Source organism: Vulpes vulpes, chromosome 14 (genome assembly GCF_048418805.1).
Source record: "Vulpes vulpes isolate BD-2025 chromosome 14, VulVul3, whole genome shotgun sequence".
NCBI lineage: Eukaryota > Metazoa > Chordata > Mammalia > Carnivora > Canidae > Vulpes > Vulpes vulpes.
Genome location: NC_132793.1, coordinates 28,440,117 through 28,458,934, shown reverse-complemented (window position 1 = coordinate 28,458,934; position 18,818 = coordinate 28,440,117). Strand labels below are relative to the sequence as shown.

At 43.7% G+C, this 18,818-nt stretch overlaps 1 protein-coding gene across 1 annotated transcript; it reads left to right on the top strand.

Moving 5' to 3' along the window:
- The first annotated feature begins 239 nt into the window (after nucleotides 1-239).
- On the top strand, nucleotides 240-16,858 carry LOC112930042 (signal-regulatory protein beta-1-like). Its single transcript, XM_072735156.1, has 6 exons — nucleotides 240-826; nucleotides 1,294-1,614; nucleotides 4,691-4,999; nucleotides 9,099-9,425; nucleotides 9,540-9,649; nucleotides 16,221-16,858. The coding sequence occupies exons 1-5, from the start codon at nucleotides 475-477 to the stop codon at nucleotides 9,644-9,646; spliced, it is 1,416 nt and encodes a 471-aa protein (XP_072591257.1). The 5' UTR covers nucleotides 240-474; the 3' UTR covers nucleotides 9,647-9,649; nucleotides 16,221-16,858.
- Nucleotides 16,859-18,818: the final 1,960 nt, after the last annotated feature.

Here is an 18,818-nt window from a genome sequence, read left to right as displayed (position 1 = left end):
TCACAATCTCCAATGGCTTCCCATCACACTCAGAATAGAGTCAGAGGCATCACCCTGTACCACAGGCTCTTCCCCATGTGGACCTCTCGGTTCAGGATGCTTGGTTCTCTCAGCCTCTCAAGCCCACCAAGCTCTTCCTTCCAAGGTATTCTTCCAAGGCTGTTCCCACTTTCTAGAACATTCTTCCTTTGCCCTTTCTCATGGCTGCCTCCTATCCATCCCTCAGGTTCAGCTTGAAATGTCACCTTCTTCAGGAAGCCTTTTACATTCTCTTCTAGAATAAGCCTTCTGGCATTTTTTTACCTTGCACTGCACATTTCCCTGAAGCTGAGCCCCAGTTTTAAAGACATATTTGCTTGTTTACTTGTAATCATCCATTTTATGCTCCCCACGGCTGGAACGAGACACAGTGCGTAGTTAAGCCCACAAGGCCTGACGTGCCATGGGCAGCTCTCAAGGGCCATTGAGTGTCGTATGCATCCTGTTCTGTGTGGTCACAAGCTCTCTTTCATAGCTGGGCAGCCCTTCATCTCTCTGATGGGCCCATCTCAGAGGACAACCCCAGGAAATCCGGTGCCTTTCAACTGTACTGCTGGCCCCTTTAGCTCCTGGGACCTCAATGTCACCTGGAAGAAGGGCAGAGACGAGCATCCAGCCTCAGCTCAGTACCTGGTGATTAATGACAAAGGCAACTATTCTATCACCAGTAAGGTATGGGTGACACTGGCCCGCCAAGATATCTTATTGGGGATCACCTGTGAAGTCACCTACGCGGCGCTGAAAGAGCCTCTGCGAAAGACCATGAATCTCTCCCAAGTGCTCCAAGGTGGGGGTGCAGTAGGTGGGGGCGCGGGGTCACGACCTGAGCCGAAGGCAAATGCTCAACCACTGAGCCACCCAGGCGTCCCTTAAAAAGTGTCTTATTTGTTCAACCAGTAGTGAATGTCTACCGTGTGCCAGGCATTATTGTAGGTGCTGGGGATACAGCAATAAAGTTAAATCCCTGTCCTTGTGGGCATCATATTTTACACATTCGTAAAATTATATTTCATGAGGTGAACTATTTCAAACATACAAAAACTGATATACCAGACACCTAGGTACCCTTACCCATTTTTAATGAACACTAACATTTCACTTTATTTGCCTTATATTGAGGATACAAGAAAATATTATTTCTTAAAAAAAAAAAAGTAACAGAGGAGAGAGTAAGAGGTCTTGTGGTGGGTTCCTGGGAGAAGGAACAGGCTGGGCAGGCAGGGGTAATTTCAACAGATGTTTCTGTTTGTCTAGTTGTCCCCACCCTGAAGATCAGCACCAAGACCTCTAGGACGCACATCCACGTGCATCAGAGAGTGAATCTCACTTGCCACGTGAGCCACTTCTACCCCTCCCCCCTACGTCTCACCTGGATGGAGAACAGACACAAGGTCCAGGAGGTGGAGTCCCCACAGGTCACGAGAAACCCAGATGGGACCTACTCTCTGGAGCACACATGGCAGGCAGAGGCCACGCTGAATGGGAGTGAGTTTGCTTGCTGGGTGGTCCAGGATGAGCAGCCCCCAGTCCAAGCCAATATCACCCTGAATGCCCAGGCGCCCAGGTTGGGAAAAGGTGGGTTCCATCTCTTGCTGGCTCTCCAGGTGGCGTGGCTAGGTGGTGTCAGGCATGAACACTCCCACCTACCCTCGGACTAGGGTGCAGGCAGTAGTAGGTCCAGGACTCAGGGAAGCATCGAATGAAGGTGAAGGAAGGGAGGATGCCTTGGGCTGGTGACAAAACTCTCAGTCATTCACCCTAAACTCCACACCCCCTTCTTCCCCCACACTCCCACCAAGAAGGAGCAGGACTTTCCTTTTCCAATACTAGGCACTTCTCAGGTAGGCATTTCTCTGCCTTAACGCTTGACTGCAGGAAAAGGCAGAGACTGTGGACTGCTGGGTGCCAAGATCTCTTCCTAGAAGGCTTTTCTTCTTTCTTTCTTTCTTTCTTTCTTTCTTTCTTTCTTTCTTTCTTTCTTCTCTCTCTTTCTTTCTCTTTCTTTCTCTTTCTTTCTTTCTTTCTTTCTTTCTTCTTTCTCTCTCTCTCTCTCTCTCTCTCTCTTTCTTTCTTTCTGGATTTATTATTGAAGTTTTTTTGTGGTTTTTGTTTGTTTGTTTTTTGGAAGGCTTTTAATCAAGACTGGTTCAGCTGAAAGTTTCTGGGAGTCAACTTTAAAGAGAGGCCAGAATTCTTCACCCCCTTAGCTGGGAAACAGAATGGATGCTGGAGCAAGACTCTCCTCTCTACTATCCAGTGTTCTCTGTCTCTCTGTCCTTTCTCTTTCCTCCTACCGCCTCCTCCTCTTCCTCTTTCTACCCTCCCTCCTCCCCATCCTACCCCCCCATCCAACCCCCCCTCCCCATCCTACCCCCCTCCCCTCTCCCCATCCTAACCCCCTCCCCATCCACCCCCCTCCCCTCTCCCCACCCTACCCCCCTCCCCATCCTAACTCCCTCCCTCCTCCCCATCTCCTGTCCTTTGTGGCCGCGGACGACTTTGTCCACGAGGGGGAGCTGCCTGCTAGCAGTTCAGCCCGAGAAGCGCACGCGGCGGGACCAACTTTGGGGCTGCCTCCGTCAGCTCGGGAGAAGGAATGACTGGCCAGGCGGGCCGGCCCACAGCCTCCAGGGCCGGGGGGAGCGGGGAAGCGGTCCCCGCTGCTGCCCGCGAAGGTGGGGTGCGGGGGGGGGGCGGCTGGCGTCCGCGCAGGGCGGCCTGCTCCCAGGGCGTCGGGGAGTGGCCCCACTCACCGTTCAGTTTCTCCGGGCCCTTTTTGGTTGTTGCCCAGCAGGAATAAGAGAAACGTTCGCCCAGTGGGATACGCAGATCTGGGTGGGAAAGTCCAAACTGGTCTTTGCTCTTCGGAGGCCAGGGTCAGTTCTTTCTTTCTTTTTTTTTTTTTTAATAATAAATTTATTTTTTATTGGTGTTCAATTTGCCAACGTACAGAATAACACCCAGTGCTCATCCCGTCAAGTGCCCCCCTCAGTATTTCTTTCTGACTCACTTCTTCACTGGCTCACTCCGAGCTTTGGCCTCATCCTCCTGCCTTTTCCAGGGTTGGGCCCCCTTTCTGTTATGTGTGAGAGGACCTTGGGACCCGTGCAGCTTCAGCATCCCCACCTCGGGCCTCCGTTGACGTGTTGGCTGACACCTGTAGGGCACTGACCCTGTCCCGGAGGCCCTGGCATGGCTTGGCTGGCACATGACAGGACAGGCAGCAGAGGAGCCGAGATCTCAGCTGTCCGAGCTGGGGTCAGAAGGCGGGTCAATATGCTCTTTCCTATTTTTCTCCCCCTCCTGCCTGAGACTAAGGACCTCAGTGTGATCTCACTGCTCCTCTCAAATCTCAGTCTCACATGCTCTGTTTCTGGTATTTCCTTCTCCCTGAATGCCCCCCCACCCACCAGGCACATGGTTTGGTCCCCACAGTGGCACTTAGCCCACAGGGCCCTCCTGCTGTGGGGCTCTGTTTGCTTACACCTCTCCTCAGTGATGGGACTCTCACTCCTCTGAAGCAGATTCTGGATCTTGTGTTTGGAGGTGGCCAGACTCTGGAGCTAAGCTGATCCATCACAGAGCTGCCACCAGCCATCTGTGTCTTGGGTTCAGTTCCTCATCTGTGCCCTAATAGCTGTGGCACCTGCCTTGTGGGACCTGCCGGGGATTCCTTTCCTTGGCCCCTGCTTGGCAACTGAACAATGAGGCTCAAAAAGGGTGCTGTGCCACGACTGCTTGCAGTCTCCAGGGTGCCCAACCCAAAGCCTGCTGCAAGAAGCAAAATATTGAAGTTCACTGATCATGATGGTACCAATAGTAGGAAAGTAAAGGCCTGTAACAGAAAGAGCCCATGACCTGAAGTCACAAGCCTTGATTTGGAATATGGATGCTGTTTGCTGTGAGGCCCGTGGGCAAGTCACTAACCCTCTCTGAGCCTTTTTTTTCTCTCTAACATTAGAAATAAACAACAATTTCTCAGATGGTTCTTGTGAGTATAGGATGATGATAGGATCATTTATGGAGTGATCACTATGTGATCACTATATTCTACTCTAGTTACTTTACTTAATTTACCAGCTAAAAATTAAGAATGCTCCCCAGTTTGCAGATGGGGAAGCTGAGTCTTAGAGAGCCAAGTTGCCCAGGCTCAGCCAGTGGAGGGGCCAGGAATGCAAACCTGGGTTGGATGTGACCTCATAGCCAATGCTCCTAACCTATTCTCTGTACCACCTGCTTTTATATGATCTGGGCCTTGAGCATGGAGCTGCTATACTCTTTCTGGGGATGGAAGACAGACCTGAGGCCTGTGACCTGTGACCACAGATCTGTGACCACAGACACAGACCCCGGGGCCAGACTGCCTGGCTAAGAACCCTGGCTCTGCCACTGGCTGGCTGAGGACCATGGAGAGGTTACCTAGCCTGTCTGGGCCTTATTTAGTTTCTTCACCTGTGAAATGGAGATAGTAACAGTCCCTACTCCTAGGGTTGCATGGAGAACCTGGTGAGTTAGCAGAGCTGGAAAGCAAGAATTCAGCGATGTGGGTGTTTGCTGGGAGGTGTGGGTGGGAGTCAGCCCCATACCCGCTGCTGTGCTCCAGGCATCTGGGCACCTCTGTGCCTCTCACGGGAGGGGTCTCTCCCTGCAGGCCAGAGTGCCTACTCTTACTCCTTGCAAGGCCCACTCCAGCGATCAGAGCCCGGCACGAACATCCAGCTGACCTACATGTCCTTCGGATTCCCCTCACGTCACGTTACTGTGACCTGGCTTAAGAAGAACCACAAGCTCCCCAAGTGGCAGACCCATGTCCACCTCAGCGGAGACACGTACAATGTGACCAGCAGAGTGCTCGTCCCGCTGCAGGCTGATGACGTGCTCTCCTTTGTCCAGTGCCATGTCAATCACAAGTCCACACTACTCTTCCAGAAAACCATCAGCCTGGACCAGTACCTCCGTGGTAAGAATATTCTCTCGGCTCAGGTGGGTCAGTGCAGAGTTGGGCTGTGCATGTCTCTGCCTCCATTTCCTCCTCTGAAAATGGTACAGCCCTCACTTGGTTATGGCAAGGATTCAGTGATATAATACCTGTTAAGTACATAACACAGGCCTTGCTTATATGAATCACTCAGAGTGGCACTTCTCTGGACTCAGTTTCCTCATCTGTAAAATGGAGAAGAGTATCTTTCAGGAACTTCATGTTTTTATTATTATTGTTTTATATGGAGAGGACATAAAAGTCTTTTTTTTCATCTGATTTTTGTTGTTGATTTTCCTGGCCTGAACCAGTGCTTGGCAGGTCTATAAATTCAGTGAGGCTGTGTGTATCATGCTTAGAAGGAATTATAGCTCTCATCCCATTGTTTATGACAACTCTAAAGCCCAGAGAAGGCAAGTGAGTGGTCCAAGGTTGCACAGCAGAAAATAATTCCTTAAATGTGTGTAGGACTTTTAAGTGTACAAAATATTTTCCTCAATATTTTTGCTATTATCATGGCAATAAAGGCATCACTTTATATGAATAAAAATATTGTTATTAACACTTCAAACGAGCATAGCACACAGTCATTAAGGCACATTCGTGTGGGTTCACTTATTAAGTTTGTGTCACTGCCCTATACTGTTTGTGCTCACTATATTGGTGACTCACACAAGGAAATTGAGGTTCAAAGAAGTAAAGTCTGCCCCAGGTTCTAAAGCTGGTGAGTGAGAGACCTTTCATATGAATTCAGGCTTCTAGCTGCTTTTTACCATCTGTGGGATCGCCTGCTTAGTTACTGAGGCTCTCCCACTCCTATCTTTGAGTGTAAAGCAGGAAAATGATCATTCAGGGGGGTCCTCCTTATCTGAGTATTTATTTTATAATTTCCTTGAAGCTGAACACATGTATAGAAAAGCAAAAATCATAGAAAATACAAATATTCACAAATGAATAATTACTTATAAAATTAGCCCCCACTCAAACCTCTGGCTGCTTAACACTGGCTGCATCTCTGTTGGGTTTCCCATCAGGGAAATGCCATTGTGGGCGTCTTTATCTGGGTTCCCCTGAAAACAGAGCCTCAAAACAGGTCTGGGTGCAGGCATTTGGGAAATGATCCACAGAGGCACAGGTTGGGACAAGGGATGGGGAGCATCAGACAGGGACAGTGGGACACCCAAGAGAGGGTGAGTTATTGAATGGGTGCCCCTGTGGACAACTGAGGCTCAACAGCACTGGGACCCTCTCAGGACCTGGGTAGACTGTTCCTCAGGATTGTCCCTGGGTGGGGTAAGGAAGTTGGGATGTGCTTGCATGGTCTGGGTGTCATTTCATGGTCATGGAGAAAGCCCAAGGTGGAGAATCTGGGAAGTGTTGTGGGAGTTGCAGGAGGTATGAGGCACCTCCCAGCTTGGCTGCCCTGAGATAGGGCAGCAAGGTGTAGGTGGTGTGGAGCTCAGAGACCCTCTGTTGGAGATCAGCGTTGCTTTGATTGAAGTGTGGCAAACAAGAGACCACACTGTGCAGAAAGAATCTGCATTCCTTGCAAAGTGAAATCAGAGTTCTTGCAAAAGTTGTATTTCAAGAAGTTGATGCCAATGATGTGGAGAAACTGCTGGGATCACAGGCAAAGCCTCTGAGTGCTTCAAGATGGAAAAAGGAGAAAAAGATCCATGATGCTCATGATTCCATTGGCACTTCCAAAGAGGACACTTTGAAAGAGGCCCCTGTGAAAATTTGTAGAACATTCAAATGCTTTCACGTAATTTTTCAATTACTTTTAATGATGGCGCTGTGAATGTGATATCTGTAGACACCATATGGATTTGTTGGTACTGTAGTATAAGGTTTTAGGAAAAAGTATATTTACCTTCTTACACTCCCAACACCTGTTCCTTCTAAGAGTTGGTGCACAGGTGTGCTTATATTTTACATTTAATGAAAACAAATTAAATAAAATTAGTTTTATCACTGAAATGTTTTTCAAGATGAAATTTCAACCAACTCTTCCTTGACAATTTCTATGAAATTGTGGCCCATTTTGTATAGATTCCTTATGGTGGCTTTTTGTTGTTGCTTTCTGATACCAAGTACCCTTCCATGTTTAGCTCATTTGATTCTGTGAGGATTAGAGGAGATATCATATGCACCGCTGTTCTGTGTGTGGAAGCAGTGATCATCTCCTGTGTCTGGGTCTCTGTCTTCCTAATACTGCTGGGGGACCACACAGCCAGGAGAACTCACTGGCAGCTAGAACTGGCATTTGGGCCTCTCCCTCCTTTGACTTCCACAGTCCATAACACTTGCTTGGGAGTACCTTACCTTGGCCTATCCTTCCTGGACATCACCCCAGTTACTAGGCCTGATTCCTTCTCCGGCTCCACTTCTTTGCTTGGGAGTCATCCCTGCAAAGGGGAAATGATGAGTACAGATAGAGACCTCCTGGGGTGTTTACCTGCCTTGGCTGTCCATCCATTAAATAACTCTGACAGAATTTTATAGAGCTGGCTGAGTTGATTATGGAAAAAGGATATTTGGGGGTTAGATGCTCCTTGCTCTTTCTTTTGCACTACCTAAGGAGTTACTCTCTCTACCCTAGACCAAGGGGTGAAATCTATCTTAACTAGATCTGTAAGACATGATCTGACCTTGGGCTATTGCATAATTTAAGAATTCCAGAGACAGAAAAAAAAAAAAAAAAAAGAATTCCAGAGACAGAGGGAAAGTGACTCACACAAGCTCTTGCATTTGGCTGTGGTTTCACTGTATGGACCACAACCTGGATCTCCTTGCCCTTGGTTTAGGTTACACTCTACCATGCTTTTGTGTTCATATGAATTCTACTGAAATATATAACATTTAATAGAATTTAAAAATCTTCCAGATTTTCTTCATTATGAATACATTTTACTGCACAGCTAAAAATCAGTTGAAAGGAATTCTAGAAGTCATTAGAATATAATTTCAGAAGACAAGAATCACAAATGCATATAGTCTCAAAGTTGGGGTGTTAGATCAGCATGATGGTAAAACATACTGTGTCTTGCTCCCTTGTGACCTTGGGAAAGGTACTAAACCTCTCCAAACCCTACGTAAACCCTTCTCCTTCCTTTTTTAAAAAATTTTTTAAAAGATTTTTTATTTATTTATGTATTCATAGACACACAGAGAGAGAGAGAGAGAGAGAGAGAACGAGAGAGAGTCAGAGACACAAGCAGGCTCCATGCAGAGAGCCCGATGCGATGCGGGGCTAGATCCAAGGTCTCCAGGATCATGCCCTGGGCTGCAGGCGGCGCCAAACTGCTGCGCCACCGGGGCTGCCCCCTTCTCCTTCCTATGCGAAATCTCAGTATCTTGGACTCATAACCATGTAGAATCTGTGTATCTTCAAATCTTAGAATTATCAAGTCACAGAGTAAGGCAACTAACTTGTAGGTTATTAAGTTCTTTTTTTTTTTTTAAAGATTTTATTTATTTATTCATGGGAGAGAGAGAGAGAGAAGAGACAGGGACACAGGCGGATGGAGAAGCAGGCTCCATGCAGGGAGCCCGATGTGGGACTCCATCCTGGGTCTTCAAGATCAGGCCCCGGGCTGAAGGCGGCACTAAACCGCTGAGCCACCAGGGCTGCCCCTTTTTTTAAGTTCTTTTTTTTTTTTTTTTAAGATTTTATTTATTTATTCATGAGAGAGAGAGAGAGGTTTTTAAGATTTTCTTTATTTATGAGAGAGAGAGAGAGAGAGAGAGAGAGAGAGGAACTTGTAGGTTATTAAATGGAATTTAATACTTATCTTTGCATATTTCATAGCCAAAGTGGGGGAAAAAAACAGAGAGATTTTGATGACTTTCCTCCATCTCATCATTCATCCATGCATTCCTCTATCCACCTATGCATCAAGCATGCATTCACTCAATGCACACTCTCATTCAGACATCATTTACTCATGCATGCACCTGTTAACAGATACCTGAATCCTCCTCTGGGGCAAGCCCTGAGCAGATTACCCATGTTAGGAGCCCCCAGACTCTCACAGTGGATTTCCTGTAGTAATTGTCTGCTTTATCTGGGCTGTGTCAGTTTCTCCTACAGTGACAGTGTCTCAGTCTTCACCCTCCTTGGGCTTGGTGGCTATTACCTGCCACGTGCAGAGATTCTATCCACAGAGTGTACATCTCACCTGGATAGACGACTGTCATATGTTCAAAGGAGCTGAGCAACTCACATCCAAGCAGAATGACGATGGAACCTACACCATGGAAAGCTTGCATTTGGTGAATGTGTCCAGGCAGGAGTCTGAGCGGGTGCTCACCTGTAAGGTGCAACATGAGGCACAGCCTCCCATCCAGGCCAAACTCATATTGTCCACAGCAGCCCATGGCACATACAAGCCCATTGGAAGCTCAGGTAAGCTCATCTCTACTGCTTTGAGCTACTGGGTCACCTTGTCTCCTGAGTGGAGTGAGGTATTTAAACTCATGGAGCCCCATTTGCTGTCTCCTTCTGTCCATTGGTACTTAGGTCCAGAGATGCCTGTCCTTCTCTTTGTGGCTTTCCTTCTGGGCTTCAAGGTACTGCTGGTGATGAGTTTCATAGTCACCTACATCTGCAGGCGACAGAACCTATAACAGGTGAGTTGGGGGCAGGCCTTAGTACATAGGGAGAAGGTCATGTCACCATCATGGACTGTCCAGAAGAGTCCAAGGTGAGCCCACTATTTCACACAGCACATACCAGGGGGATATAGTCTCACAAAAATGTTGGGAATGCTCTTGTTTTCTCTAAATGTTTTTGGAAATCTCAGAGGCTTCCAGCTCCCACGCATCCTGAGTTTGTACATCCTGGCTTTGAAAGTTTTTGAATGAAGTGTCTTTGAATCTGGGGTGGGGTTACAAGGTGTGGAGTTGGGATGAAGATCAAAGCTTTGATCTTCAAACTCCAAAGATCCCCCCATATACTGCATATATGTCAGTTTTCATAGGACTCGTTTTTGGAATGAATAAGGAAAGTATTACTAAAACTACTAATGGAGCCCATCGAGGGACTGGGAGGCTCTAAATAGTGGCAAAGATGAACATGGGTGTGGGAGAGCTCAGAACTCAGACAGAGAGGCTGGGGATAGGGAGTAGAGGTGTTTTTTCTGATCTGCACCCTGATTCCAGACATGCAGAGTGCCTGCCACATAGTGCTCAAGAAGTATTTCGGGAATTAATACAAGAAAGAATGAATGAGTGAATGAATGATTGATTTCCCTAAACTATACCTGCATGCTCTACAATACATTGCTTGATTTTATCAATTTTCCACAGCTCTATAGCTCTCTGTTATAAGAATATGATACAACTTAGGGATTCTTCATAGAATATTATGAAAGCTCTATCTGCTGTTTGGGTAATACGCTTTGCAACCAGCATTTTTCTTTCTGTTTCCATGGGCTTACATGGGAGGGAGAGTCCCTCTTGCTCCTTTGCTGTGGTCCACACAGCAACAGTGTTAGTATCCTTTGGGAGCTTTTGTAATACAAAAAAAAAAAAAAAAAGCTTTTAATTTTTGATGAAGTTTTGCTCTTTCCATTTATACCTTTGATCTAGCTTTATTCTTCTGAGCTGTGTGTGTGTGTGTGTCTGTGCATTATAAATGGTAAGGATCTTGTATTTTTTCTCCCATTGGGATAAATTATCCAGCACTCACTGATCAGCACAGCTGCTTTTGCCATATAACAAACTACTCCATAAATGTGTGGTTCTTTTTATGAGGTCTTACTGCTATGAGCTACTTCTCTATCTCTGTCAAAGCTTCCCTGCCCTATAAGTCACGGGAATGACAGGGGAATACAATCAATAGTATTGGAATAATGTGGTGATAGATGGTGATTACACTTACTGTGATGAACATTACATAATGCATAGAACTTTCAAATTACTATGTTGTACATATAAAACTAATACAGCACTGTATGAAACTTTAATAATAAAAAAATTTAAAATATCTTAAAAATAAAATTTGCTGTGGCATCTAGAAAATGAAGAAATAGACCCACACACAATATTTATCTGGCCAAGTGATTTTTGACAAAGGTGCCAAAGCAATTCAGTGTGGAAAGGATCTTTTCAACAAATGATGATGAAACAATAGATATTCATATGTTTTTTTAAAAAAGAAAAATCTTAAAAATTTTTTTATTGGAGTTCAATTTGCCAACATATACCATAACACCCAGTGCTCATCCCGCCAAGTGCCCCCCTCAGTGCCCATCACCCAGTCACCCCAACCCCCTGCCCACCTCCCCTTCACCACCCGTTGTTCGTTTCCCAGAGTTAGGTGTCTCACATGCTTTATCACCCTCACTGATATTTTCACTCATTTTCTCTCCTTTCCCTTTATTCCATTTCATTAATTTTTATATTTCCCAAATGAATGAGACCATATAATGTTTGTCCTTCTCCGACTGACTTATTTCACTCAGCATAATACCCTCCAGTTCCATCCACGTTGAAGCAAATGGTGGGTATTCATCGTTTCTAATGGCTGAGTAATATTCCATTGTATACATAGACCACAGCTTCTTTATCCATTCATCTCTCGATGGACACCGAGGCTCCTTCCACAGTTGGCTATTGTGGACATGGCTGCTATGAACATTGGGGTGCAGGTGTCCCGGCGTTTCACTGCATCTGTATCATTGGGGTAAATCCCCAGCAGTGCAATTGCTGGGTCGTAGGGCAGATCTATTTTTAACTCTTTGAGGAACCTCCACACAGTTTTCCAGAGTGGCTGCACCAGTTCACATTCCCACCAACAGTGTAAGAGGGTTCCCTTTTCTCCGCATCTTCTCCAACATTTGTTGTTTCCTGCCTTGTTAATTTTCCCCATTCTCACTGGTGTGAGGTGGTATCTCATTGTGGTTTTGATTTGTATTTCCCTGAGGCAAGTGATGCAGAGCATTTTCTCATGTGCGTGTTGGCCATGTCCATGTCTTCCTCTGTGAGATTTCTGTTCATGTCTTTTGCCCATTTCATGATTGGATTGTTTGTTTCTTTGCTGTTGAGTTTAATAAGTTCTTTATCGATTTTGGAAACTAGCCCTTTATCTGATATGTCGTTTGCAAATATCTTCTCCCATTCTGTAGGTTGTCTTTTAGTTTTGTTGACTGTATCCTTTGCTGTGCAAAAGCTTCTTATCTTGATGAAGTCCCAATAGTTCATTTTTGCTTTTGTTTCTTTTGCCTTTGTGGATGTATCTTGCAAGAAGTTACTGTGGCCAGTTCAAAAAGGGTGTTGCCTGTGTTCTCCTCTAGGATTTTGATGGAATCTTGTCTCACATTTAGATCTTTCATCCATTTTGAGTTTATCTTTGTGTATGGTGAAAGAGAGTGGTCTAGTTTCATTCTTCTACATGTGGATGTCCAGTTTTCCCAACACCATTTATTGAAGAGACTGTCTTTTTTCCAATGGATAGTCTTTCCTCCTTTATTGAATATTAGTTGACCATAAAGTTCAGGGTCCACTTCTGGGTTCTCTGTTCTGTTCCATTGATCTATGTGTCTGTTTTAGTGCCAGTACCACACTGTCTTGATGACCACAGCTTTGTAGTACAACCTGAAATCTGGCATTGTGATGCCCCCAGATATGGTTTTCTTTTTTAAAATTCCCCTGGCTATTCGGGCTCTTTTCTGATTCCACACAAATCTTAAAATACTTTGTTCTAACTCTCTGAAGAAAGTCCATGGTATTTTGATAGGGATTGCATTAAACGTGTAGATTACCCTGGGTAACATTGACACTTTCACAATATTAATTCTGCCAATCCATGAGCATGGAATATTTTTCCATCTCTTTGTGTCTTCCTCAATTTCTTTCAGAAGTGTTCTATAGTTTTTAGGGTATAGATCCTTTACCTCTTTGGCTAGGTTTATTCCTAGGTATCTTATGCTTTTGGGTGCAATTGTATATGGGATTGACTCCTTAATTTCTCTTTCTTCAGTTTCATTGTTAGTGTATAGAAATGCCATTGATTTCTGGGCATTGATTTTGTATCCTGCCATGCTACCAAATTGCTGTATGAGTTCTAGCAATCTTGGGGTGGAGGCTTTTGAGTTTTCTGTGTAGAGTATCATGTCATCGGCGAAGAGGGAGAGTTTGACTTCTTCTTTGCCAATTTGAATGCCTTTAATGTCTTTTTGTTGTCTGATTGCTGAGGCTAGGACTTCCAGTACTATGTTGAATAGCAGTGGTGAGAGTGGACATCCCTGTCTTGTTCCTGATCTTAGGGGAAAGGCTCCCAGTGCTTCCCCATTGAGAATGAGATTTGCTGTGGACTTTTCGTAGATGGCTTTTAAGATGCTGAGGAATGTTCCCTCTATCCTTACACTCTGAGGAGTTTTGTTCAGGAATGGATGCTGTATTTTGTCAAATGCTTTCTCTGCATCTATTGAGAGGATCATATGGTTCTTGTTTTCTCTTGTTGATATGATCTATCACATTGATTGCTTTATGAGTGTTGAACCAGCTTTGCATCCCGGGGATAAATCCCACTTGGTCATGGTGAATCATCTTCTTAATGTACTGTTGGATCCTATTGGCTAGTATCTTGCTGAGAATTTTTGCATCCGTGTTCATCAGGGATATTGGTCTATAATTCTCCTTTTTGGTGGGGTCTTTTTCTGGTTTTGGAATTAAGGTGATGCTGGCCTAATAGAATGAGTTTGGAAGTATTCCATCTCTTTCTATTTTTCCAAACAGCTTTAGTAGAATAGGTATGGTTTCTTCTTTAAATGTTTGATAGAATTCCCCTGGGAAGCCATCTGGCCCTGGACTTTTGTGTCTTGGGAGGTTTTTGATGATGACTGCTTCAATTTCCTCCCTGGTCATTGGCCTGTTTAGGTTTTCTATTTCTTCCTGTTGCAGTTTTGGTAGTTTGTGGCTTTCCAGGAATGCGTCCATTTCTTCTAGATTGCCTAATTTATTGGGGTATAGCTGCTCATAATAAGTCTTTAAAATCGTTTGTATATCTTTGGTATTGGTGGTGATCTCTCCTTTCTCATTCATGATTTTATTAATTTGAGTTTTTTCTCTTTTGTTTTTAATAAGGCTAGCTAATGGTTTATCTATCTTATTAGTTCTTTCAAAAAACCAACTCCTGGCTTTGTTAATATGTTCCACAGTTCTTCTTGTCTCTGTTTCATTCAGTTCTGCTTGAATCTTTATTAACTCTCTTCTTCTGCTGGGTGAAGTGTTTTTTTTTTTATATATATATAAATTTATTTTTTATAGGTGTTCTTTTTTTAAAATTTTTATTTATTTTTTTAAATTTATTTATGATAGTCACAGAGAGAGAGAGAGATAGGCAGAGAGAGAAGCAGGCTCCATGTATCAGGTCTCCAGGATCGCGCCCTGGGCCAAAGGCAGGTGCTAAACCACTGCGCCACCCAAGGATCCCCTTTCTGTTGCTGTTCAATTTGCCAACATATAGAATAATACCCAGTGCTCATCCGGTCAAGTGCCCACCTCAGTGCCTGTCACCCAGTCACCCCCACCCCCCGCCCACCTCCCCTTGTACCACCCCTAGTTCGTTTCCCAGAGTTAGGAGTCTTTCATGTTCTGTCTCCCTTTCTGATATTTCTGGTTGAAGGTTTTATTTGCTGTTCCTTATCCAGCTCCTTTAGGTGCAAAGTTAGCTCTTGTATTTGAGTTCTTTCCAGTTTTTGGATGGATGCTTGTATTGCGATGTATTTCCCCCTCAGGGCTACTTTTGCTGTATCCCAAAGATTTTGAACGGTTGTATCTTCATTCTCATTAGTTTCCATGAATCTTTTTAATTCTTCTCTAATTTCCTGGTTGACCCTTTCATCTTTTAGCAGGATGGTCTTTAACCTCCACGTGTTCTAAATCCTTCCAAACTTCTTCTTGTGGTTTAGTTCTAGTTTCAAAGCATTATGGTCTGAAGATATGCAGAGGACGATCCCAATCTTTTGGTATCGGTTAAGACCTGATTTGTGACCCAGTATGTGGTTTAAGTTCCATGTGCACTTGAGAAGAATGTGTATTCAACTGCATTTGGATGTAAAGTTCTGTAACTATCTGTGAAATCCATCTGGTCCAGTGTATCATTTAAAGCTCTTGTTTTTTTGGAAATGTTGTGTTTAGAATATCTATCAATTGTAGAAAGCACCATGTTCAAGTCTCCATGTATAAGTGTATTATTATCTAAGTATGTCTTAACTTTGGTTATTAATTGATTGATATACTTGGCAGCTCCTGCATTTGGGGCATAAATATTCATGACTGTTAGGTCCTCTTGTTGGATAGATCCTTTAAGTATGATATAGTGTCCCTCTTCATCTCTTCCTACAGTCTTTGGGATAAACTTTAATTTATCTGATATGAAGATTGCTCCCCCTGCTTTCTTTTGAGGACCATTTGAATGGTAAATCGTTCTCCAACCTTTTATTTTCAGGCTGTAGGTGACCTTATGTCTAAAATGAGTCTCTTGTAGACAGCAAATAGATGGGTCTTGCTAAAAAAAGAAAATCTTGACCATTTCCTTTTTTTTTTTTCAAACAACTTTTTTAAAAAAAATTTTATTTATTTATGATAGTCACAGAGAGAGAGAGAGAGGCAGAGACACAGGCAGAGGGAGAAGCAGGCTCCATGCACCGGGAGCCTGACGTGGGATTCGATCCCGGGTCTCCAGGATCGCGCCCTGGGCCAAAGGCAGGCGCCAAACCACTGCGCCACCCAGGGATCCCGTGACCATTTCCTTATAGCATACACAAAATTTAATTGTCTTTAAAAATTACCTAATATCAGTATTACTGAACAACTTACACGAAAGTACTAAGAACAAATTAATACAAACAGATAGATCATAGACTTAAATTTAAAACCTAAAACTATGAAGCTTATAGAAGAAACTATAGGGATAAAAAAAAACAAAACTAATCTTTTTGGTCTTGGGTTAGCAGGGACTTTATAGATAAGACAGGGGAAAGACAATCTATAAAGGAAAATATTGAGCCATTTGACTTCATAAAACTTTAAAACTTTTATTCTTTGAAAGATACTGTTAATAAAAAGAAAAGGAAGGTTACCGACTAGGAGAAAATGTTTGCAAAGTGAATTTAATAAGGACTTGCGTATGGGACAGAGGTGGGCAAGTGACAGCTGCCTGTTTGTCAGATTTATTATCTGTGGCTTCTTTCAGGCTGAAATCAGAGAGAAGTGATTGCAGCCCAGACTGATGGCCTATGAGCATGAAGCATTTACTGTCCGACCTTCTAACAAAAAGTTTGCCAGCGCCTGAGAGAGAATATTTAAAAAACTGTAACAACAAAATAGCAAGAAGATAGTCGCATTTTTAACTGCAGGAAAGATTTGACCGGGGGTGCCTGGGGGTGGCTCAGTCAGTTAAGCTTCTGCCTTCAGCTCAGGTCATGATCCTAGAGTCCTGGGATCAAGCCCTCCTGTTGGGTTCTCTCTCTGTGGGGAGCCTGCTTCTCCCTCGCCCTCTTCCCCTCTACCCCACTCATGTTCTCTCTTGCTCGCTCTGCTCTCTGTCTCAAGTAAATAAATAAATCTTTTTTTTAAAAAAGATATGACCAGAACTCTCCCAACGAACTGAAGAACATGTACAAGCAGCAATGAGAGTTTTGCTAATGCAAAATGTATTTTTTTTAACTGCTCTGTCTTAATTAGAATAGCTTTTTAATAAGTTTCCATACCTCTTTGGGGCAAACCTTCCCACCTTGTCCTGTTGCTCAGAACTTCTATGGCTCTTCTTACCCCCGATGCATTTTAGAATCACTTTGTCAACTTTCATTAAAAACCCTTTTACAATTATGATTCAATTGCATTGACTTTGTATATTCATGTGGGCAAATTAATATCTTTCCAATGCTGATTTTTGCCACTCACAGACATGCGGTAACTCAATTTAGGTTTTCTTTGATGACTTTTAGTTCACCAGTTTAAGAAGAATTTTGGTCCCATGATGGTCTTATGTATCCCTACTTAGAGCTATTTTTAATACTTTCTCATTTATGGAATCCTTAAAAATTAGTATTACTGTTTGCAGTGGGTTTGGGACTGCTGTATATGAATGTAAATGAGTTTTGAGCATAGAACTTATCCAAGCTTATCACACTCATACTGTGGACATTCTTTTATGTGTAACTCTTATAACATCAATTGACTCCCCTAGATTAGTTTTTACCTTCCTTCCTTATAGTTACATACGCACATGCTTCAAGAGGTAAATAGTTCTATACAATCTATATGTGAAAACTGGAGTTTCCCTACCTCCCACTACTTGCCACCTCTTAGGGGCAGCCATTTCCCACTCCTTTGATTATTTTTAACTGATTCTTCTAGATTCTATAGTCAGAACGCATAGAGCATGCTTCTATTCTTACTTCTAGACTTTTCACTCAAAGGCGTTATACAGTCACTTCCACTGTGGATGATGGGGATACAATGCTCTGTTACTCCTGACCCCACACCACATGTATGTATTTCTACCCCACCACTTTAGTATTTTAATTTTAGACAACATCATAGTCAGTGTCCACATTATAATGGCAATGACATTGTGTTTTATAGCACAATCCTTTTTTTCCTCCCAAGATTTTATTTAAGTTAAAGTTAGTTCACATGGAGTGTAGTATTAGTTTCAGGGGTAGAACTTAGTGATTCACTTGTTACATGCAACACCCTGTGCTCATTACGTCAAGTGTCTCAATCTTGTGTAACATGCCCAGCTTTGTTTGTGTCAAGTCTGCTCATGTATATTTTGTATAACCACGACCGTATTCGGGGTACAGAACAATTCTATGGCCACAGAGGTTACCCTTGTGCTACCCTTTCTTAGGGACAACCAGCCCCATCAAGCCAAACGTCCTGCAGATGCCAATCTGTTCTCTATAACTTCAAGAATATTGTGTCAGTGGAGTCACACAGTATGTGACATTTTGATATTGATTTGATTAATGTAACATAATGCCTTTGGAAACTTACAAGCTGTGCACATGTAAATACATTATTCCTTTTTATTGCTGAGTAGTACATCCTCATAGGAATGCAGCACAGTTGGTTCAACCAATCACTTCTCACTGGATATTTTGCATGTTTCCAGTATTTCCCATTACAAAGAAAGCTGATCTAAACATTTATGCAGAGATTGCGTGAAGCCATGGTCTTCATTTAGCTCAGATAAATGCCTGGGAGTATGATTTCTGGGACATAGAAAACACTTCCTCTCCTGAAAGAATGGAGGAAATGATGCATTTTGTTGGAGACAGCACATACAACTTCTCTTTATTTTAAGATTTTATTTCTTTTTAAAGTAATCTCTACACCCATATCACTAACCTGAGATCAAAAGTTGCTCACTTCACCAAGTGAGCCAGCCAGGTGCCTCAAGCACATACAATCTCTGAGGTCCACACTGCACTGTGCATTGGGGTGAAATTTTATCAGTTCCATCAATAAAGGGTTGGAATAGGGAGTCATTTCTGGAGCAGACCCCATTCAATCCTCAAATTTTTAAGGCCCTGATGAACCCATTCCTACCTCCAACTGAGTAGTTCTTGGTGGAGGCTGGTGCAGAATGAGGCCACAAGCCAGCCACCCTCAAGTGTTCTGGGCTCAGGAGTTTGGGACACAGCCACCAGCCACAGATCCTTCTTGGCCTGGGGCTCCCAAGTGGAGGATCTCCCTGAAGACCTCAAGATTGGAGGAGAGGCTAAATGCAGAGAGCAGATGCCCCAGGAGGGCAGAAAGCATCATTTCTGCTGGGCTTGTCCAC

Bases quoted from the DNA above. Each gene is read 5' to 3' on its own strand.
- LOC112930042 (XM_072735156.1), top strand. From the start codon at position 475: ATGCATCCTGTTCTGTGTGGTCACAAGCTCTCTTTCATAGCTGGGCAG. The intron at 1,615-4,690 runs GTGGGTTCCATC...CTCTCCCTGCAG, and splicing joins GGCGCCCAGGTTGGGAAAAG to GCCAGAGTGCCTACTCTTAC. The intron at 9,426-9,539 runs GTAAGCTCATCT...ATTGGTACTTAG, and splicing joins CAAGCCCATTGGAAGCTCAG to GTCCAGAGATGCCTGTCCTT.